The sequence below is a fragment of the Globicephala melas genome, chromosome 16, assembly GCF_963455315.2.
Source record: "Globicephala melas chromosome 16, mGloMel1.2, whole genome shotgun sequence".
Lineage (NCBI taxonomy): Eukaryota > Metazoa > Chordata > Mammalia > Artiodactyla > Delphinidae > Globicephala > Globicephala melas.
Genome location: NC_083329.1, coordinates 9,213,468 through 9,232,307, shown reverse-complemented (window position 1 = coordinate 9,232,307; position 18,840 = coordinate 9,213,468). Strand labels below are relative to the sequence as shown.

The window sequence follows — 18,840 nt, the reverse complement described above, 5'->3', positions numbered from 1 at the left end:
GCTTCCTCTCAGGTAATATGGTTGGCATCGCCTCCGGACAGCTCATAGGCAGGTGCCGTGGAAAATTCAAGGTCTCCCAGGCAGCCAGCGTGCCAGTCGGGATGGGATTGCATTTCCAGGACGTGGCAGTAAAGCTCTGACATTCTGGAGCCAGACGGGCTGCCGGAGCCCCCAGTCAGGAGACGGAGCCTGGCTGCCTGCCGGCATCTTCCCGGCCACAAAGCCTCTGACTCAGCCCTTCCCGGCCAAGCTGGGAGCCAAGAGCAGGCCGTGGCGTCCCCATAGAACTGTAACAGGCTTCACACTTACGATCTTCCTGAGCCTTTGTCCCAGTGTCTTCAAACGGGACCGAGCTCTTTCTCCCATGGCCCCTGTGCCCAGATCACAGCCCTTCCTGGGCAATCAGTGGAAGGCCACTGGGGTTCGGACAGTGAGTACAATGAAAATCCAGAGAATATGGAAGGGAAGAATGGAGTTGTCATGTTTTTAGTAAGTCTAGAATGGTCCCACTCAGATTTGGCCCTACTAAAACAGCTGCTGTAATCCAAGCCCCCCGCTAGAGGCTGGGCCCGGCTGGGGGACATCAGGTCACGTGCAGGAGTGAAACCTCAGTGCCTGGGCTGTCACAGCGTCCCGGGGTCTCCCCTGCAAGCACCACCAACGGCGTCAGACCCTGGGACCCATGTCTCCAAGGCTTTCAGTGGGTACGGTCCCAGCCCTTCACGTGCCTTTGATGATGGTCTCTATACGCATCTCACAGTTACTGCTTTTCTGTTCCTGAGAACGTGAGCATCATTCTCCTGGAGTTAGCAGCAGAGGAAGTTCCTGACCAAGCCCTGGAGTGGTGGGTGCTGAGAGACACAGCTCCCCTGGAGCAGCCCTGTGCTGGCCACACGGGGCTGTCCCAGCCACTCACGTTCATGTTCATTCCACCCAGAGTCCAGGATCGGCTGTACCAGAGCAGCGTGTGTTTATGCTCTAGGAGGATCCAAACGCAAACGACCCTCTTTTACTAAACACAAACCACTTTGGTTTGGGGGCACCTCAGAGGCGTATGATCAGATTATCACTTTCCTATCGGATTGTGAAGTTTTACTTACAGAAACTGTCTTCCACGTACTCTGACCTAGCCGATAAGGTTCCTTCCTCCCTTCAAGAGACGTTCAGTACTTAACTTGTGCCAGGCATTGTGCTAGGAACTTAATGTCGGGGGGTGGGGGACAGACGAGCCCGCCTGAAGTGATGAGAAAGCATGAGAAATTGTGTGATACATGATGATCCTAACGGTGCCCCATGAACACCTGCTACGTGTCAGGCACTTGCAGCATCCTCTTGTTTGCTGCCCCCCGTGGGGGTGAGTGACAGGATGGAGCGGGCAGAGGGGAGACTGTGCAGAGATCCAGGGGAGGAAAGTGAGCCAGAGCCAGGAACAGGGCCTGGCACTTAGTAGGTGCTCAATAAACACTGGCCGAATGCGAGCCTGAACAGAGCCAGGTGCCGAGAACGTGGTGAGGGAACGCTCGACGGCCTTGTTTGCCTGAGGGAAGTGGACCTTTGTTCTCTTTTTTCTGCATTCTTTGTAGCTGCAAATTGTGACATACTTTGGGCTCCTGACTCATGTCACTTGCGTGACCTGGCACCCTGAGCTCACTGGCCGTGGAATCCATTCATCCATCGATTCGGCCAATACTTATTGAGCACCAGTGTGTGCAAGACTGTGCGGGGCCTGGGGCGGGATGGCAGGCTCACCGTCCAGCGTGCCTGCCCGGCCGATCGTAAACCAACAGATACTCGGTGTACTGGCAGGTGGTTGGTCCAGGAGGGAACATAAAGCCAGTTTCGGGGGAGGTGGTGGTGTGGAGCTCCCTTCCATAGCAGAGGGTCAGGCGGGCCCCTGATGGGGAAGAGAGGGAGCGCCACAAATCTCCTGGGCAACAAACCACGAAGAGGCAGGTTTGGGACCTGGTGAGCTGGAGACTAGTGGGAGGGTCTTGGGGCTGCTGGAGGGGCTCTGGCTTCGTGCCAAAGACGCCGCTGAAGACCTGAGGGCACCGTGTGTTGTAACTCACATTTCAGAGTAACTCTGAGTGGATTGTGGAGGCTGGCGGTGATGCGGGCTGCCCCTTTGCTTCCCCCTGGAAGCCCTCCGTGGCGGGGGTCCTTTGTTTGGAGCTCTGTGGGGCAAAGTCTCAGGAGCCGCTGGGAGGACGCCTTGGTCACACTCATCCTTCAGCTAATGGTCCTTTTGTGCTCTTGCCTGGTGCCAGGTCTGAGCTAGGTGCTCAGGACGCAGAGGTGATGGAGGCCCACCCCTGGTCCTCTCGCTGCTCACAGCCTAAGGAGAGGAAGGGGGGAGGGAGGGAGAGGAGGGGGAGGGGGGTCTGTATCAGTGTGAGCATCAGTGTCCCGGTCTTGCAGTCACAGTGGCTGTGTCAGATCGTCGGGGAAGCTGGCCCAGGGGGACACGGGAACTCTCTGTACTATTTTTGCAACTTCTCGTGAGTCTTCAGCTATTTCAAAATAAATAATCATTTCATCGATGCATCCACTAAACCAACAAGCAAACAAAAATGAACAAAATACAGCGTGATCCATGCCAAGATCAAGGCTGCGCGAGCAGTTGTGGGGCTCACGCTGTACCTGCACGGGTCACTGTGGCTGTCACACCTGTGCGTCCTCGTCCTGTTCCCTTCTCTAGCTCAGCTGCCCGGGAAGATTAAAGAACAACGCCCTGTAAAGAAGATGATCGTTTCCTTGAAGATCAATGACCCTCTGGTCACCGAAGCTGGTAACGTGCACCTGTCCTCGTATTCTGAGAGTGTCGTTGAACAAACTGCCTCTCAGATTTGAAAAACAAACAAAACACCCCAAAGTGGAGGCACACAGTGTTCAGTGCTTCCTTATTAAAAATAGCTGAGCAGCGCAGGGCGGAGGGGAAGGAGGCCGGCACAATGTGGGGAAGTAAAAGAAGGGGGACTTCTGCGAAAGAGGGGTCCCCATCCTTGTAAAGAGTGAGGAATGCAGAGGAGGGAGGAAGAGGCAGGTACCCAGACAGACCCAGGGAAGATGTCACTGCTCTTCTGGGCACAGATGCCCAGGGAAGCCCTCAGGCCCACCCTTGTCCGTAGGCAACACTGACCCGCCCCTTCCCACCAGGGCCCCTCCCTGGCTGGCTGCTGGCAGCAGAGACCTCCCCCAGGGGCCTCCCTTGGGCTCAGCCCCTCCCCATCCCATCCCGGCCACCTAGACACACCTGTTAACAGGTATGAATGCACCGTGCTGTCACGTGCCATCAGGAAATTATCCACATAATAATTATCCACACCAGCTGTCCTCGGAGCCCATGGGACTGCACTACAGCGCGGCTGGGGTCAGGTAGAACTCGGAATAAGCTGAGTCCACGGACTGGCAAATTGATCCCGGCTCGTCCCAGGAGTCCTTAACCTTGTTGAAGATCCCAGACTCTGGGGAAAACCCGCTGTGATGATGTCATCTCCAGAGAACACAAAACACACCTCATGCACACAGCACTGTGCACACCTTGGGGTGGCCAGCTCCCGGCACAGGCCACAGACCCCCAGTTAGGACAGAACCCCTGAGGCACAGGCTTGGGACAGGCTCACAGAAGATTCTTTCACAGGAGCTCCATGTTTTTTAGTTTCATCCTCAACTCCTTTGGGGGGGCTGGGAGCCCAGGCAGCATCTGCGCCCAGGTCAGAGCCGTTGCGTTTTGTCTAATGTGTCCCTGACCCCCAGCTCAGGGACCCTCATCCAGCAGGGAGGGCGCCTGTGCCTGAGGGATGCAGGGCTGCAGAGCCCCACGCTGACGGCTGGCCCTCGATGCTGCCTCCCCAGCCTTCGCCGTGGCCCTGCAGAATCTCTACCTGCGCGAGGTAAGGGTGAGCATGGACGACGTGCTGGGCGTGCTGGCTGCAGCCCACGTTCTTCAGTTCAACAGCCTGTTCCAAAGGTAAGGAAGCGTGGCAAGGCGTGGCCAGGGCCAGCCCCAGGTGGGATCCAAAGGGGCCCTCCCAGCCCAGCTCACGGAGCATGCCTCTTCCGTGGGCTGGGATATCTGGGGTTTCTTTGCATAGAACACAAATTTGAGTCGGCCATTAATGCTGATGGAAGGTAAATGAAGCAAATGGAAAAGCACTGACGGGATTCATTTTTCTAGAGTATTCTGTCCCTTCTCTTAGGCTTTTTCAGGGATGTGTGCTTACTGCGCTCACGTCCTGAGCACAGAGGTGGTATCTTATCGCTCTTCGAGTTCCAAACTCCTGACGCAGTTCAACAGAGAGGAGACTTAGGGCAGGGATGCTCTGCCTGGCTTGTTTCACCACCCTAAGCCTCAGTTTCTTCATCTGAGGGAATGAATGAATGAATAAATGAATGAACGAACATCCCATCTTAGCCCAGAGAGGACAGCAGATGCTCTGTAAAAGGCAGGGGCAGGATGTCTTCCAGGGACCTTGCAGGTTTCCACTCACTTTCTGTAGAATCCATACAGCCACATTCAATCCCAGAGATGACTTTGAGTTGGAGCCTCATTCCTGGGGGCACCTGAAATGACTCGGGCCAGCTCCTCAGGCGGGAGCATCTCGAAGCCTCGCTGGGGATGCAGATGCCCCGTGAACCCAGGGACGCAGGCTTTCAGAGGCCTGGACGTGGCCACAGAAGACGCGCGGAGGGGACCAGTCTTGAAAAGGCGCTCCAGCGTGTCGGCCTGGCCAGACTGTGGGGTGGGCGGCTGGCTGTGAGAGACGGGAGGCCCGCAGTCACAGGCAGGGACAGGTCGTGTAGCGTCTCGGGGAGAACCCAGCAGTCTGGCCTTGACCCTGCAGGTGATGGGGTAAAGTCTGGGTTCTCCTGAGAATCCCCACTCCCCTTCCATTGTGTGTCGCATGACTTCAGCTCCGCATAACCTTGTGACTGATAATCGCTACTAAATCACAGCTTCTGCGCGCATGCGTTTCTGAGCGGCTGTTTCCTGGTGCTGTGCAGGGAGATAACTCTGGCCCCAAACCTGGAAGGCCAGTTTCCCTCTTGGAGTGGGGCATCTGGCCACCTTCTGTCTGTGAGCCTCAGCTGCCCTACGGGAGGCCCAGATTCAAAGCCCCATCTTCCTTCCGGAACCATAGCCCTGGCTTATCTGGGGTGGAACCGAGAATGGCGGATTCATTTCCTTCCTCCTTCACATGCCTTGTCTTGAATGCCGGAGCAGGGAGGGCTCTGGATACCGAGCCAAGCCTATCATTCCACTGATGAGCAAACCTAGGCTGCCTGGGGCTGATGGGCCCCGCCCGAGATTCTACAGATAACTGTGGTGGGGCTGGAATCCGAGGCGCCGGAGCCAGGCGGGTCTGGCACACAGCTGGGCTGGGTCTCGCCTGTCTTTGAGAGGCTGATGGTACTGTTGGCAGGGGTGTGGCAGCGCAAGCCTCAGTGTGTGCATGTGTGTGTGTGTGTGTGTGTGCGCGCACGCGCGCATGCGTGCGTGTGCACGCGCCCCAGGTCACTCTGATAGCATCACAAATCCAGGTGCTGGATGGGATCCCAAAGGTCATCTGGGCTGAACCTCCAGCCGGTGCAGAATCACCCAGATGGCTGCTTGAGTCTGAATCACGCACACTCGAGGCCGCTCGTCTCTAGGGGATGAAGTGTGTGCGTGCGGGTTACACAGGCTGCTGTTTGTTAGACTCATGCATCAGTGTCTGCTTTGGCACAACTGGGATCATGGTTGTTGGTTGTTGCCTGCACACACACACACACACACACACACACCCTCCCTGAGGGTCACTTGGGTCCCTCCAGGCTCACAGGGCTGAAAGGTCATTTCCTTCCAGGTAGGGCTGAACTCCATCTGTGGGCAACTGCTTGGTGCCCTTAGAACTTCTGCAAGTGGAAATTCCCACCCTCCCTGAGCCCAGAAGCAAGTGGCCTGGGTGGCCCCAGGGCTTGCTTGGTGTCCTCCAGTCTGGGAAGCCCAGCAGTGAGTCTCACAGTGAGAAGGGGGGAGCACAGGTGAAGGTGTCAGCTTCCTGGAGCACTGATTTCTGTATCCCAACTTCAAACCCAGCTAATTCTGCCCGTGCATCTCTACTGGCAAAAACCCACTCCTGAAGAACACTGTGCCTGGTGAGGTATGGGACCTGAACCTCGCACACAGCCCCTTTCACACCTGGTTTGCCCCTTGCTGATCGGTGAGCTCGGCTCACAGCGAGGCCAGGAGCCGCAGGAGGAGAGGAGTTTTGTCTGTATATAGCAGGTATTTCCAGAAACAGCCACAGAGGCTGGCACAGAGGAGACACTCAGGGAATGGGTTTATGCTGGGAGGGCTGCTTCCTGGCAGTCTCTAGTTTCAAGGGGAGAGTGTTGGGAGGAGGCAGAGGTACCAGGCAGAAGGAGGTCATGGAAATCAAAGCAGAGGGAGCATGTGAGGAGAAGCAATCAGGGAGACTTCCAAGAGGAGGTGGCACTTGAGCTGAGCCTGAAAGGATGGCAGTTGTCAAAGAGTGAGAGAGAAGAGGACTTCAGGCAGAGGAGAGCATAGAAACTGGAATGTGCTTGGCCACTAAGACCCAATGCAGCTGGAGTTGGGGAGGGGTGTGGAAAGATGAAGGGAAAGGTGGGTGGGGAAGTTAGCGGGAGTCCAGGTCATGCAGACCTCAGAGGTCATGTGAGCAGGTTCTACCTGGTTCTGCCAGCAGAGGAGAGCTTGAAGCTTGGGTGGGGAGAGTGACCAGAGCCCCTCTGTGTTTTTGGCTGAGACCTTCAGGATGCGGTGGGGACGCGGGAGGCTGGTGTGGGCAGGGAGACCTGTGCAGATGCCCGGGTGAGAGAGAGGAGGGTCTGAACTAGGCAGGGGAAGTGGGAAGGGAGGGGAGGGGGCAGGTCTTCCAGGAGACGGTGAAGATGTAGAATTGATGGGACTCAGCAATCTCACCTGCCAGCGTGCCTGAAAGATGACAGCAGAGTCTGGTGTTTACCCAGCACAGATTTTTCCAATACTCAGGACAATTCCTTATAATGGGTATGATCAGTCTCACTATGGTGAAGGGGCCATCCTAGGATCCAAGGAGGGTGGGGCGTAAAGTGCCTTAACCATGACCAAATTGTTTTTCATTCAGTATTTCTTGCCTTGTTCTAGTAAAAGTTTTTGGTGGCTTAAAAGAATACATAAAATAACAGGGCACAAATTGTTCAAAAAGAAAAGAAAAAGGAGAAAGGAAAACAAGGCTGGAGAAGCTAAAATTACATAACCAAACCTACACTCTACAAGTGGACCATACTTTTGACTGTGAGCTCCCTAGCAGCTAATATGAAAAGGGAAACCTGATCAATGACATTAGATAAAACAAAGAAACCAAAAACTGACTTGGGAGGTAGAACCCTGGGTGTCTTCATCAGATGACATTGAGTGATGTGATGGTCAATGTCGTCAACGATATCCACAGAGTAAAAGCAACGATAAATTTAATAATGTTCTTTCTTGATATTGGCAAAGTCTTCACTTCAAAATGCAACTGAGTAAAAGCTATTCTTCAGGGGTGTGGGTGTTGGTGGTAATGAGCTCCCCAGCTCTCTGCTGACCTGGCTTAATTGAAGAATACATTTCAGAATATGTGCAAGACTTACCAGATATCCTTTAAGCCTTTGTCCAAGAGCAACATATATCTCAACTGAGTTTAGGATAACCATTGAGTAATAATGAGTTCAAGATTTTGCTTCTGTTTGAGAGCTCAGTAGCTATTCTCTGGTGCCCTGTTTGATGACACGAACATGTCTTAAGAAAATTGTGCTGGAGACTAGTCTCAGCTGTGACAGGTGAGTCACTGAAACTCTCGCCCAGCATATCCACCCCACCACACACCCTGCCCACCCCAGCCCATCTCCTAGTCTTACTCCCCTCACTGCACTGCATCTGGGATCTCCTTGATGTTCCCTCAAAGTAGGGCCCCTGTCCCTGCCTCAGGGCCTTTGCACATCCTGTTTCCTCTTCTTGGAATGCTGGTTTCCCAATTCCTGGTCTGAACAGTTCTTTGTTCTCCTCCTTCAAGGTTTAAATGTCACTTTTCTGATCATCCCCCCATCAGGTCAGATTCCCCCTTTTTCACATTCCTATGGCACCTTGTTCCTTGACTTTTTAACCCTTAACACAACTGTAATAATGTGGTTACATGTCTAAATGTGTATTTAACGTGTGTTGGACCCATTGGCTTTATTCTTTGTAACCCAAGGGCCTCGCAGGGTGCCTGGCACATAGTACCTGCTCAGTAAATAGATCTTTGATGAGTAAGTGAAGCAAGTAAATGAGGCCTAGTCGTGAAAAGGACAGAGGTTTTCATCAGAAACTTGCTTTTTGAATCTACTCTTGTACAGAGAGGAACAGGACCGGAAGCCCCTCTACAGCTCCGCAATGGTCTGTACAGGAAGAAAATACCTCCAGCAGGGGGACAAACAGATGGTCACCCTGGCTAAAATTAAAACTCAGTAAGGCACCTTTAGGTGCTTAATCTCTAAACAGTAATACTTCTCCCTGGTGCCAAGGCTACGTTGTTTCCTTCAGAAGGATTTGACCTTAGGCCTCACCTCCCTCAGCCCAGAGCTCTTTGCAACAAGCCTTGCTGGTCTTGTCCTCCAGCCAAATGTCCACATGCCTAAAGTAAGGCTCTTTTCCTTCCCTTCCCTGAAAGGTCTCTGCTGCCGGCGTGGAGTTGAGGTAAAACCTCTGGGGCTGCCCACTTCCCTAAAAGCAGCCTGGCGGCCTCCAGGAACAGCAGTTGTCTCTCTGCAGGTGTGTGACCATGATGATGAACGGACTCACGCTGAGCACCATCAAGGACTTCTACCTGGCCGGCTGCAAGGTGAGAGCAACCTGGACAGGGCACGCGGCACCTGGGGGGCCCTCAGGAGCGCCCAGACTCTGGGATTTCACGCACCAGACCCAGCTCCAAAGAATCTGATAGCACCAACCTAACAGTGCCAAGTGAACAATCTTTAAAAATCATTTTATGTTTCAAAGAATATCTTAACACTCCAAAAAGTAGAAAAGCTTTAATCCGGGGGGTGAGGGGGTGGGGAGGGGAAAGCCAGCGTTTCTTGCCAAAACAGCAGACAACATTCCAGGACATTCTTGGTGGGGTTGAGGGAAATTTGTCGCCCCCTGGGCTCAGTCAGTGTGTCAGGGTTGGCAGTAAGTGATGTAATCTAACACTCTGATTATCAGAGGAGAAAACTGAGACCGAAGGGGTGGCGGGGGTGGGGGGGGAGGGGCGTCTGTGATCGGTCACAGACCTGAGTTCAGAGATTTCAGCTTGAAGCCCTGTGGTCAAACCACTTACCTAGCTGTGCGACCTCAGGCAAGAGCAGGAATTTTGGAGCCTCAGTTTTTCCCTCGGTAAAATAGGAATAATAATGAACCGACCTCATAGGGTAGCAGTGCGGATTGATTTGAATCAACCTAGTGCAGTGCCTTGAGCGTAGCAAACACTCAGATAACGTGGGTTATCTGCTGCCGTTTATGTTTTGAAGAAGCGCTTTGAGCAGCGCGGCCTTCCCGAGAGCACGCGTGTAGCATCGTCGCCTTCCAGCAGAGGGCGCTGCAAGTTCAGGGATTCCTTTCTCCATGCGCTTTTCTTGCCTTCGCAGTACAAGGAAGAGCCGCTCACCACTGCCTGCGAGAAGTGGATGGAGATGAACTTGGTCCCTCTGGTGGGGACACAGATCCACCTCCGGAAAATCCCGCAGGAGCTGCTCCACAAAGTGCTGAGGTCCCCCAGGTGAGAGCTGGCTCCCGGCGAGCTGCCCCTGGGATGGGGGGAGGGAGGTGTTAGGGGGGCCTGCGTCCACACCTCTGCTGGACATGCCCAGTGTGCAGTGCCTTCTCCATCCCAAACGTCCCTCCCTCTTGGACAGCCTGGCCTCGGGGGGGGGGGGCCCAAACGTGGGTACTGTACTCGGTCACGGGGAGGGGTGCTATTCATCAGAGTAGGGACCCTCGGGGTGCCCGCTGTCTCATTACCCACCTGGTAATTAATTAATTGCCTAAATAATTTTTTAAAATTCTGTCAATATTAAGACACATTCATTGTGGAAACTTTGGAAACCAGGGAAAAGGGAAAAAGGAAAAAGCTCTCACCCCGAAATCAGTTTCTATCTCCAACCCTGAACAGCTCTAGACTCAGACATACCACTGCCGGTATGAGCTCTCTGACAGTTAAGGCTAAAACCCAACTCTTGGTGCCCTGCCCTTTACTGCACCCCCCGCCCAGTGTTCCTTGACGAGCTGCTCAAGCTCCTGGGAGACCACTTCATCCTCCCGCACAAGTGCAACCCATCTCTGTGGGCCTCTGCGTGGGCACCAGCCGGAGGCCAACCTTCCAGGTCTCTCATCTGGACCAGCACAGGGACCTCTACCTCAGGGTCTTGGTCTGCTCCTTACCCCCTCCCAGTCGCATCTTTAACCCAGGGGGCTTTGGCTCTGCCTATCCGGCTGCTCTGTGTTACCCATGTGGCAACCACAGGGCTTTCCTTAGACTCCAGCCAGTGCCTGGCCTTTTAGGTTATTTCCAGTGTTTCACTGATATAAATAGTACCTTCGCGACATCGTTCAATGTACATTTATTTTCATCTCATATTATTTTCCCACAGAGAATTCCTAAAAGTGAAATTACCAAGCCAAAAGGACTTTGTTTTTATTAGTATTTAAAAAATATTTTATTTGAAAATAATTTCAAACAAATTAGATAACAAGAAAAGTACAAAGAATATCTCAGTACCCTTTACCCTGCTTCGTTCAATCTCTGTCCTGTTTGCTTTATCATTTGCATCTGTGTGTGTATCTATTAACACACATTTTTTAACCCTTTGAGGGAAAGTTGTGTATATCATGTTCCCTTACCCCTGAATGCTTCAATGTATATTTTCTAATAAAGAGAATTCTTCTGTTATAATCCCAGTGCAGTTAACAACTTCAGGAAATTTGACATTGATGTGATACCTTACACAAGTGATGCACTGACTCAACACTGTCCTTTATAGCATCTTTTTTCCTCCAATGCAGGATCAGGTTAGGAACATGTATTGCATTTAGTTGTTGTGTCTTTGGGGGACTTTTTAAAAGGTTCTTGATACCCACTGCCAAGTTACCAAGATGGTATTCCCTTTGGGTGAATTACAAAACTGAAGACAAAATTCTACGAAAAATTATGATGGTGTATTAGGAAATAAATGTTTCCTCATGCATGTGTGGTGGAAAGCGTTCCGATTTCAGGAATTAGACCTGGAAGGATTTGTTCTCCTGTTGGTTTGAATTGACTCAGTAGCTGGCAATGCCCTCAGACTTACAGGGAAATGAGGTTGATAGAACAACGTTTTGGGTTCTGGTGTTGAGGGAGACCTCTAATCTCTGTATTATCTAAGAAGACCTCAGGAACTCGGGCCCCAAGAGCAATGCCAGGCCCTGCCAGGGGGGAGCCGGGGGCTCCCAGGGTCATTTTGCCCTGCTCTCCATGGCTTTTCCACAAGCGCTTTCTCCCCACCCTCCATGGAGCAAAGGTTGTGCAACCCTTGAAGAAAAGATAAACATGACAGCCCTTAGACTTTTCATGACATTGTCCCTCCCTTGGAAAGCCTGAGCTGTCTCACCCCGGTAACATTTAACCAAGGAAGGGAAAAAGAATGTCTGACCACAACCAGAATGTTAGCGATGGGATACGCCCTAGAAAAGGCTGGCTGGGCAGGAAAAGAGGTCAAGAATATTACGTGTCAGGCGTCTAGACTCACAAGTTTGGGGAGACATGACTGATGTGGACACTGGGTCCTGCTCCTCTGGCTTCACCCCAGGAGCTGTCTGTCTTCACAGACAGTGCCGGGCTACCTGGAGGGAAGGAAGAGCCTGGGAGGCCTCAGGCATGTCGTCAGCATGTGTGCCCCAGAGGGACCAGGCCCTCAGCTCCTGGACCTTATGCTGCCGTCTTGTCTTCCGAGGTGAACTCTCCTCGCCTGGTTGACGTCCAGCTGCCTTGAAGCTGGAGGGAGGTGGGGAACAGAGGGCATGGAAAGAGGGGCCTTGGGCCACACCCAGCGCCTGGGGAGATGGTTAGAAATTTACCAGGCTTCTCATCTTAGTGGCTGGTGGGCCTGACACCACGGACCACACCTGCTTAAGAAAGGAGCTTCGGGTGAATTAACTTTTACTGAGCACTTCTGGGTGTGTGCTGTGCTGTGTGCACTGTCCCTTTTAATCCCCACAGCGCTGTGCGGTAGGTACAATTATTGTCCCTAAGATAAGAGGGATGATAAAAGACAGGGCTAGGCTCGAGCTCAGGGCTCCGGTTTCCAAGGTCCAGGTCCCACCCTCACTGCTGCACCGTCTCCTCATTTGTAACAGAGGCCAGGTTTCCCAGCAAACAGAACTCAGCGAGCACTGGGTTGTCCTGGGAAGTCACATGGCCCCAGGGCATCTGTGCAGAAAGGCCAGCTGGGGGTCAGGGATGGAGAGTCCCTCAGCCCCACTTAGCGTAGACTGTGACCCATCCCTCGCTCGTGGGCGTGGTGCTTGGGTCTCTAAGCCTTTTGGGAACAACATCTGTCTCAGCAGGTGCTTCAACTTCAAGGCCATTCACCTTCCCCATCCGAAGTCCCTTTGACCTCATCTTCCTTTGAGTTTTCTTACCATCTTGTAAATGACCTGTGGTAAAACACACAGTTTCCCTGACCTCCTGGGCCTCTGGTTTTCAGTCAGTTTTCTCCTTAAAGGTCACCACTCGGTGACCCTGTTTCACTCACTCTAATATTATGAAAACTTCATTCTGAATTCTGTTTTTCTGGAAGCCAAGCTCCTTGTAGACTTAGGAGAATGGAGGACTCAGAGGGCTGTCTAGTTCCACCTGCACGAAAGGCTGCCCTGCAACCAGGGGGGCACGTGTCCCACCACCCCCAGACTTCCTGTCTGTGATGCAAAGAGTCTTGAGGGCTCAGGAATTCCCTGAGAAAAGCCACCGTGTCCTCCATGGCATTTGGAACACCACTGGGCAGCCCTCTCAAACAGTATTTCCTGCAGCTAATGCTTCTCTGGCTAATAACAACAATACCTACCAATTATGAAGCACTTGGGGTATACAGAACACGCAGAGTGGGTTTTCAGGTCTAATTCTTACGGCAACCCAGGGAGGTATTCCTCGTGTTTTTCCCTGCGGAATGGAGATTATAGGACGTGAAAGGATTGCTCCTGCCATGCAGCAAGAGGGTTGGGAATTGAACCCAGGTCTGAGTGGCCTCAATGCCCGTGGTCATTACCAGCCCACTGGTGTGCTCTGCTCCAGGCTTTCTTATTCCTTATTGATGGTCAAGATCAATAAGGACATGGAAGGTCATATTTTTGATTATAAAAAAAGTTACAGAGGTAGGAGGATAATGCAAAACACAATTGGACCCACCTCCCCAAATGAACAGATGGTAGCATTTTGTCGTAAGTTAAGAAATAAAACATGACCAGGAAAGCAGAAGTCCGCTGTGTGCTCCGCCCAACTCCCCGCCCAGCCCTATTCCCCTTGCTTCCTCTTGGCCTCCCTCCCTCCCTAAAGTGGAGGATTTGTGTGAATCCAGTCCATGAGATTATATTCTTGTTACATATATGTACATGCGAAAATAATGCACAGTATGGTTTTGCAAAGGTTTAAATTTCAAATCAACTTCTTCATAGTGATTGCACTGATTGTGACCTCCTGCAACGTACTCTGTTCACTAACATCACGCGACCTGTTCTCGCCGTATTGATATGTATGTACCTAATTAGCATTTTAAATTTTAATTGTTGTACAGGGCTCTGATGAATGAATAGACAGCAGTATTTTCATTCCCTTCCTAATGGCCTTTTGTTTTATTTTGCTTCATTTTTGTGATGACAGTCAGAGCTGCAGTGGACATCCTTGTTCATATTTTCTTGTTCACTTGGGCACGGCTTTCTCTATGGTCTGTGTTCAGAAGGAGATCTTTATTGTTTATACACAGTTTTCTCAATAAAAATAGAGGACAATGTCTTGTTAAAGGCATTTTTACACCAGTGACATCCCAATGGCTACTTGTGAGCCCCAATAAGAACATGTAGAACAGCCCAGATGTTCGCCTGTGTCGGGGGGAAGTTTAGGATCTCTGTGAGTTCCGTCTTGATTCAGATCATCAGAGCTCTTAGGTAAATGGAAATATGTTTGAATGTCCTCAGCGTGATTATTTCCTGTAGGAACTAATACTTTAGGGTACTAATACTTGGCCTAAAGACAGAGGGCTTTATTTCAATAATTACCCTTCATCATAAAAGTAAAACCAGGGTCCTGATTCAGGAGCTCCCAATTACTCCCCTTGTGTTGGTAAGCTCCTCTTTGGTAAGATCTCAAAGAACTTTCTGGGCTTGAGGACCTCAAGCGTGGGTTCTGCACCAGAAGATACGTAGCTCCCCAGCCCAGCAGTGGTCGAAGAGTTCCTTGTGGGGACATCATACCAAGTGATTCTGTGATGTCTCCCCTCTTGGCTCACCGTTATTGCCCAGACAGTGACAAATTTGGTCACTGTCTGGCCAGAGTCAAAGCCCACGCATTATAGGTGCCTAAAAAAAATAAGAGGAAAGAGACCGTTCTGCTGTGTCCAGAAATAGCGAGAGGGGCAGGAGAGTGACATTCCCATTGCTCTTTAGAGTCACGGTTTAGCTTGGTTTCCACCCACCATGACCACTAAGTGGTGGTTGAAGAGGCTAGGGTATACTTTGAAGCCAGGGTGCATCTCCATGGTCAGAGACAGAAAATATCAGTGGGTTTAAGAAACATTGAAGTGATTCAGAGAAGCAAGTCGGCGGCAGCTCTTAGAGGAGCCATTTGGGAAACATCCTTTACAGAGCTGATTCCATGGAGAGCAGCACCCAGTTCTCCTTCTCCCTTCTTCCTGATGAGATGCCTCGTGCGGCTGCAGGCACAGTGTGGGCTCTGGAGCCAGGACCCAAACCTCTCGGTGGGCCACTCGGAGCCCTGCCACCCAGGAGTCAGAGCTGCTGCCCCCTGAGCCCATTACTGTGCCCAGGCACTGCTCTATGTGTGGTCAGCTCAATAATGGTCCCCCAAAGATGTCGACATCCCAAGCCCTGGAACCTGCGAATATGTTAGGTTGTGCGGCAAAGGGGAATTGAGTTTTCAGATGGAAATAAGGTTGCTAATTGAATGAGCTTGGCATGGGGAAGTTATCTTGGATAATCCGGGTGGGCCCAGTGTAATCACAGGATTCTTCAATGTGGGAGAGGCAGGAGAAAGAGTCAGAACCAGAGAGAGATTTGAAGATGCTGTGCCGCTGACTCAAAGACGAAGGAAGGGGCCGCAAGCCAAGGGGTGCCAGTGGCTTCTAGAAGCTGGAATAGGCAAAGCAATGATTCTCCCCTGGACCGTCAGGAAGGAGCAGGGCCCTGCCCACACCTTGATGTTAGCCCAGTGAGATCCATTTTGTACTTAGGACTTCTGGAGCAATAAGATAATAAATTCGTGTTGTTTTAAGCCACTCGCTCTGTGGCAATTTGTTGCATCAGCAATAGGAAACTCATATGACGTGTCGCCTCACATGGCCGTCACAAGTATCCTCTGAGCAACTGCTATAATCACTGCGTTACAGATGAGGGAATTGCAGCTGCAGGGCCAGTTAGCCTGCAGGAGGTTCCACAGCCAGTCTGGGGCAGAACTGACCCCTGCCCAGGTCTGACCTCAGAATTGTGTGACTTTGGATAAGTTATTCACATTTCAGCCCTCAGTCAGGGCCGGGACTGGAATATGACCAGTGAGGCACTCAGCTCAGGTGCAAAATTTAAGGGGCACGTAAAAACCTCAGTCATTGAGATAAAATGTATTTTAATGCAATATTTTACAGTGAGAATTCATGCCAACAAAACCCCATGATGAAGAAAACATTAAATTTTTAAATAAACGTAGGGTCAGTCCAATTTCCACATCTATAAAAGTAAGGAATATATCCCAACTCTGCAGGGTTGCTGTGTGGAATTAAATTTAAAAAGTGGAATTAAATTTAAAAAGTACGGAAGCGCCTTGGGAACACTGTCTCCTGGTAGGAGCTCATTCAGTGATAGCCATTGTTTAACAGCAGCACAGCCAGTGGGTGAAAACACAGGCTCTGGTGGTGACAGGTGACTTGAGGTTCACAGTCCAGCCATGCAGGTTACCAGCTGAGTGACCCTGAGCAAGTAACTCGATATGTGAGTCCACCTACAGACTCAGGGTGGTATTGCCTCCTTCCTAAACTCACTTATAATTTTTCCGTTTTTTACACACAGTGTGGTTTTGGCTGTGCCTAAAATTACTTCTCAGTCTTTTCTTTTGGCCAGGTTGTTTACTTTCAGCGAGTTCCGCCTTCTGAAAACACTTCTTTTGTGGGTCTACTTGCAACTAAACAGCAAAACTCAGACGATGCCGACGTACGAAACTGTGCTCTCATTTTTCAGCAGGTAACATGACTTACTGTCGATTGATGAATAGTACATACACTGTTTGTTTGCTCATAATATCATGGGGGAAAGCATCAGTGATATTTTTCATAGCATCATTCAGAGTGCATAGCATGCAGTTTTCTTATGGGATAACTTTGAACCACCAGATTACTTGAAAAAGTGAATAATAGGTGTTATAACATGAGATAGTCCTGTGCCTTTGAGCACGTGTTCTGTGTCCAGTAAAAGACATGATGTAAAAGGTGCGCTTTTTATTCAGGAAAGTTACCATACCGTACTGGCCTTAAAAATTTCATACTTAAAATGTACCTAAATCAGACCAGATCGTTCTCATTTATATTTCACTAGTTAGCCTACAACATTCTGAATTTTCTGGACAAATGAAAAAGCATTTGAATGTACAAAGATTTCATAGCATTAATCTAGTCTCTTAGAATGTCTAAATTTATAAATTCTAAAAGTTATATATCTCAACATTCAAGTGAAAAATAACAATTATCGTATAAGAATGGGCACCATTTCATTATGCTTACTAAATGCAATAATTCTGATAAACACTTTCTATGTGTAATCTCATTTAATCTCCCTAGTACTCAGGGGCTGGTTTTATTAGTCCCATGTTACAGATGAGGAAATTGAAGTAGAGATGAATACCTTGTCAGAGACCATACAAGTGAGAAGGGACGGAGCCTGACTTGAACCCAGACCTGCCAAATCCCAAGACATTTTGCTGCCCATTCCTAGGATGCCAGGGAGGATTTCTCTCTTGTGCCCGCTGCAGCTGGTTCAGTCGTGAATCCCTGGGCATGGTGTCTAGAAAGATCCTGAGGCTGCCTCTAGGTTCAGTGTTGTTGTCAGCCAATTACTTCTAAAATTGCCTGGCAGTGCATCTTCTTCCCCTCCCTGTGTCCTCCTCTGCCTGTGTTTTCTGTCTGTTCAACCCCACTGGCAACGTCAGCTGTGGCAGCATGGGACAGGGGGACAGGGTGGGGGTGAGGGTGAAGGCAGTAATCCATCTGGTGTCTCTTTAGCTTCTGTTAAAACTTTGTAAATACACTCGCATCATCCAGGCTGGTTGCAGAGTGTGATGGGCCCGTAGCCAAAGACAGCGCCAGGAGGATCCGCCCTAGACGGGCAGGCTTACCTTCACGATCAGGTTTACGTTCTGTTCCCCATATCGGCAGGGACGGGGGCTTCCAAGCAAGATAAGGTGCATTCAGGGGAGTCAAGAGATTCCTTTTCTTTTGCACACGTGACTTTAGCAGATAAACACATCTTCCGTGTGTTCGTCAGCACATCAACCTGTTTAAGCCAAGTTTTGCTTGCATTGTTCTGACGCAGTTAATCCTTTCCTGGAACATCTGTGCACCATGTCAAGTAAAGAGCCCCTTTTTCCTGTCTCGTTATTTGGGGAAAGCAATGTTCATTGCCAGAATGACATGTCCTTGCTTAGTTTCTATATAATTTGCTTTGAACCCAAGTGTCTTAGATACACCCTCTCCCACTCTTTTAATAGCCCAAAAGACACTTTTTCTGATGAGTCATACACACCAGGAAAAGTCGCTGTTTGGCACCAGGTTAGCTCTCCTACTGGAAATGTCTAGAACTGGGAGATAGGAAATGAGCTAGAATGTGGGTGATTCATTGGAACTGTGTTTTTACTGTGAGAGAAACAAGTGGGAGTGAGAGAGCGAAGGCATGTGGCCTGCCTGAGCTGGGGTCTCCAAGGCTCCCCCCGTCCTCGGGTGTTCCTTACCAGCATAGCTTCTGCACTACTCCTGAATCGACATCGGTTCCACTTTGACCCCAGACCTCAGCCCTCCACACGCATTTCCCCAAGGCCCCCTGAGCCTGCAAGGTTTCCCTTGTTGGAAACCATTCGTGTGTCTCCAAATGGTCTCGCTGCCCAAGCTGGGATGCTGTCCTCCACCTGGAGCCGTGTTCTCAGGCTCCTGCCCTACATCCCTTCTTCCCTCACTCCCTCTCGCTCCCTCCAGCAGGCTTGGTGTCCCCTTGGGAGAAAAGATGAGACAGTCTGGAACTCAGATGCTCTTCCGCTCCGTGGTCACCCAGGCTTACCTCCGACTTAGAGGACCGTGGTCCATTTTTAGGACCGCGGGTGGTTCGCCTCCCGTCCCAGCTCACTCTTCTGCCCATAAGGTGCTCCATGGTCAATGGCCTCCACCTCCCAAGTGCTTGTCCCCTGAGTCCCCGAGGGACTCCTTAGCCGAGGGGCCAGCACTTGCAGCCCCGGCTCCCCTGACCCCAGCCTGCTCCGCTTCCTCTTCTGAGTCCATCCCGGCGGGGCCTCCCTAGGAGGCTTGCCAGCCAGGCCCTTA

At 50.9% G+C, this 18,840-nt stretch overlaps 1 protein-coding gene across 1 annotated transcript in view; it reads left to right on the top strand.

Moving 5' to 3' along the window:
• The window catches only part of BTBD16 (BTB domain containing 16), a 46,493-nt gene that overhangs the window by 11,452 nt on the left and 16,201 nt on the right, over positions 1–18,840 (top strand). Inside the window, exons 5-9 of the mRNA XM_060286105.1 lie at positions 2,699–2,788; positions 3,856–3,970; positions 8,798–8,867; positions 9,652–9,782; positions 16,379–16,498. Of these exons, the coding sequence (XP_060142088.1) occupies positions 2,699–2,788; positions 3,856–3,970; positions 8,798–8,867; positions 9,652–9,782; positions 16,379–16,498 (526 nt within the window). The remainder of the gene's footprint in view (positions 1–2,698; positions 2,789–3,855; positions 3,971–8,797; positions 8,868–9,651; positions 9,783–16,378; positions 16,499–18,840) is intronic.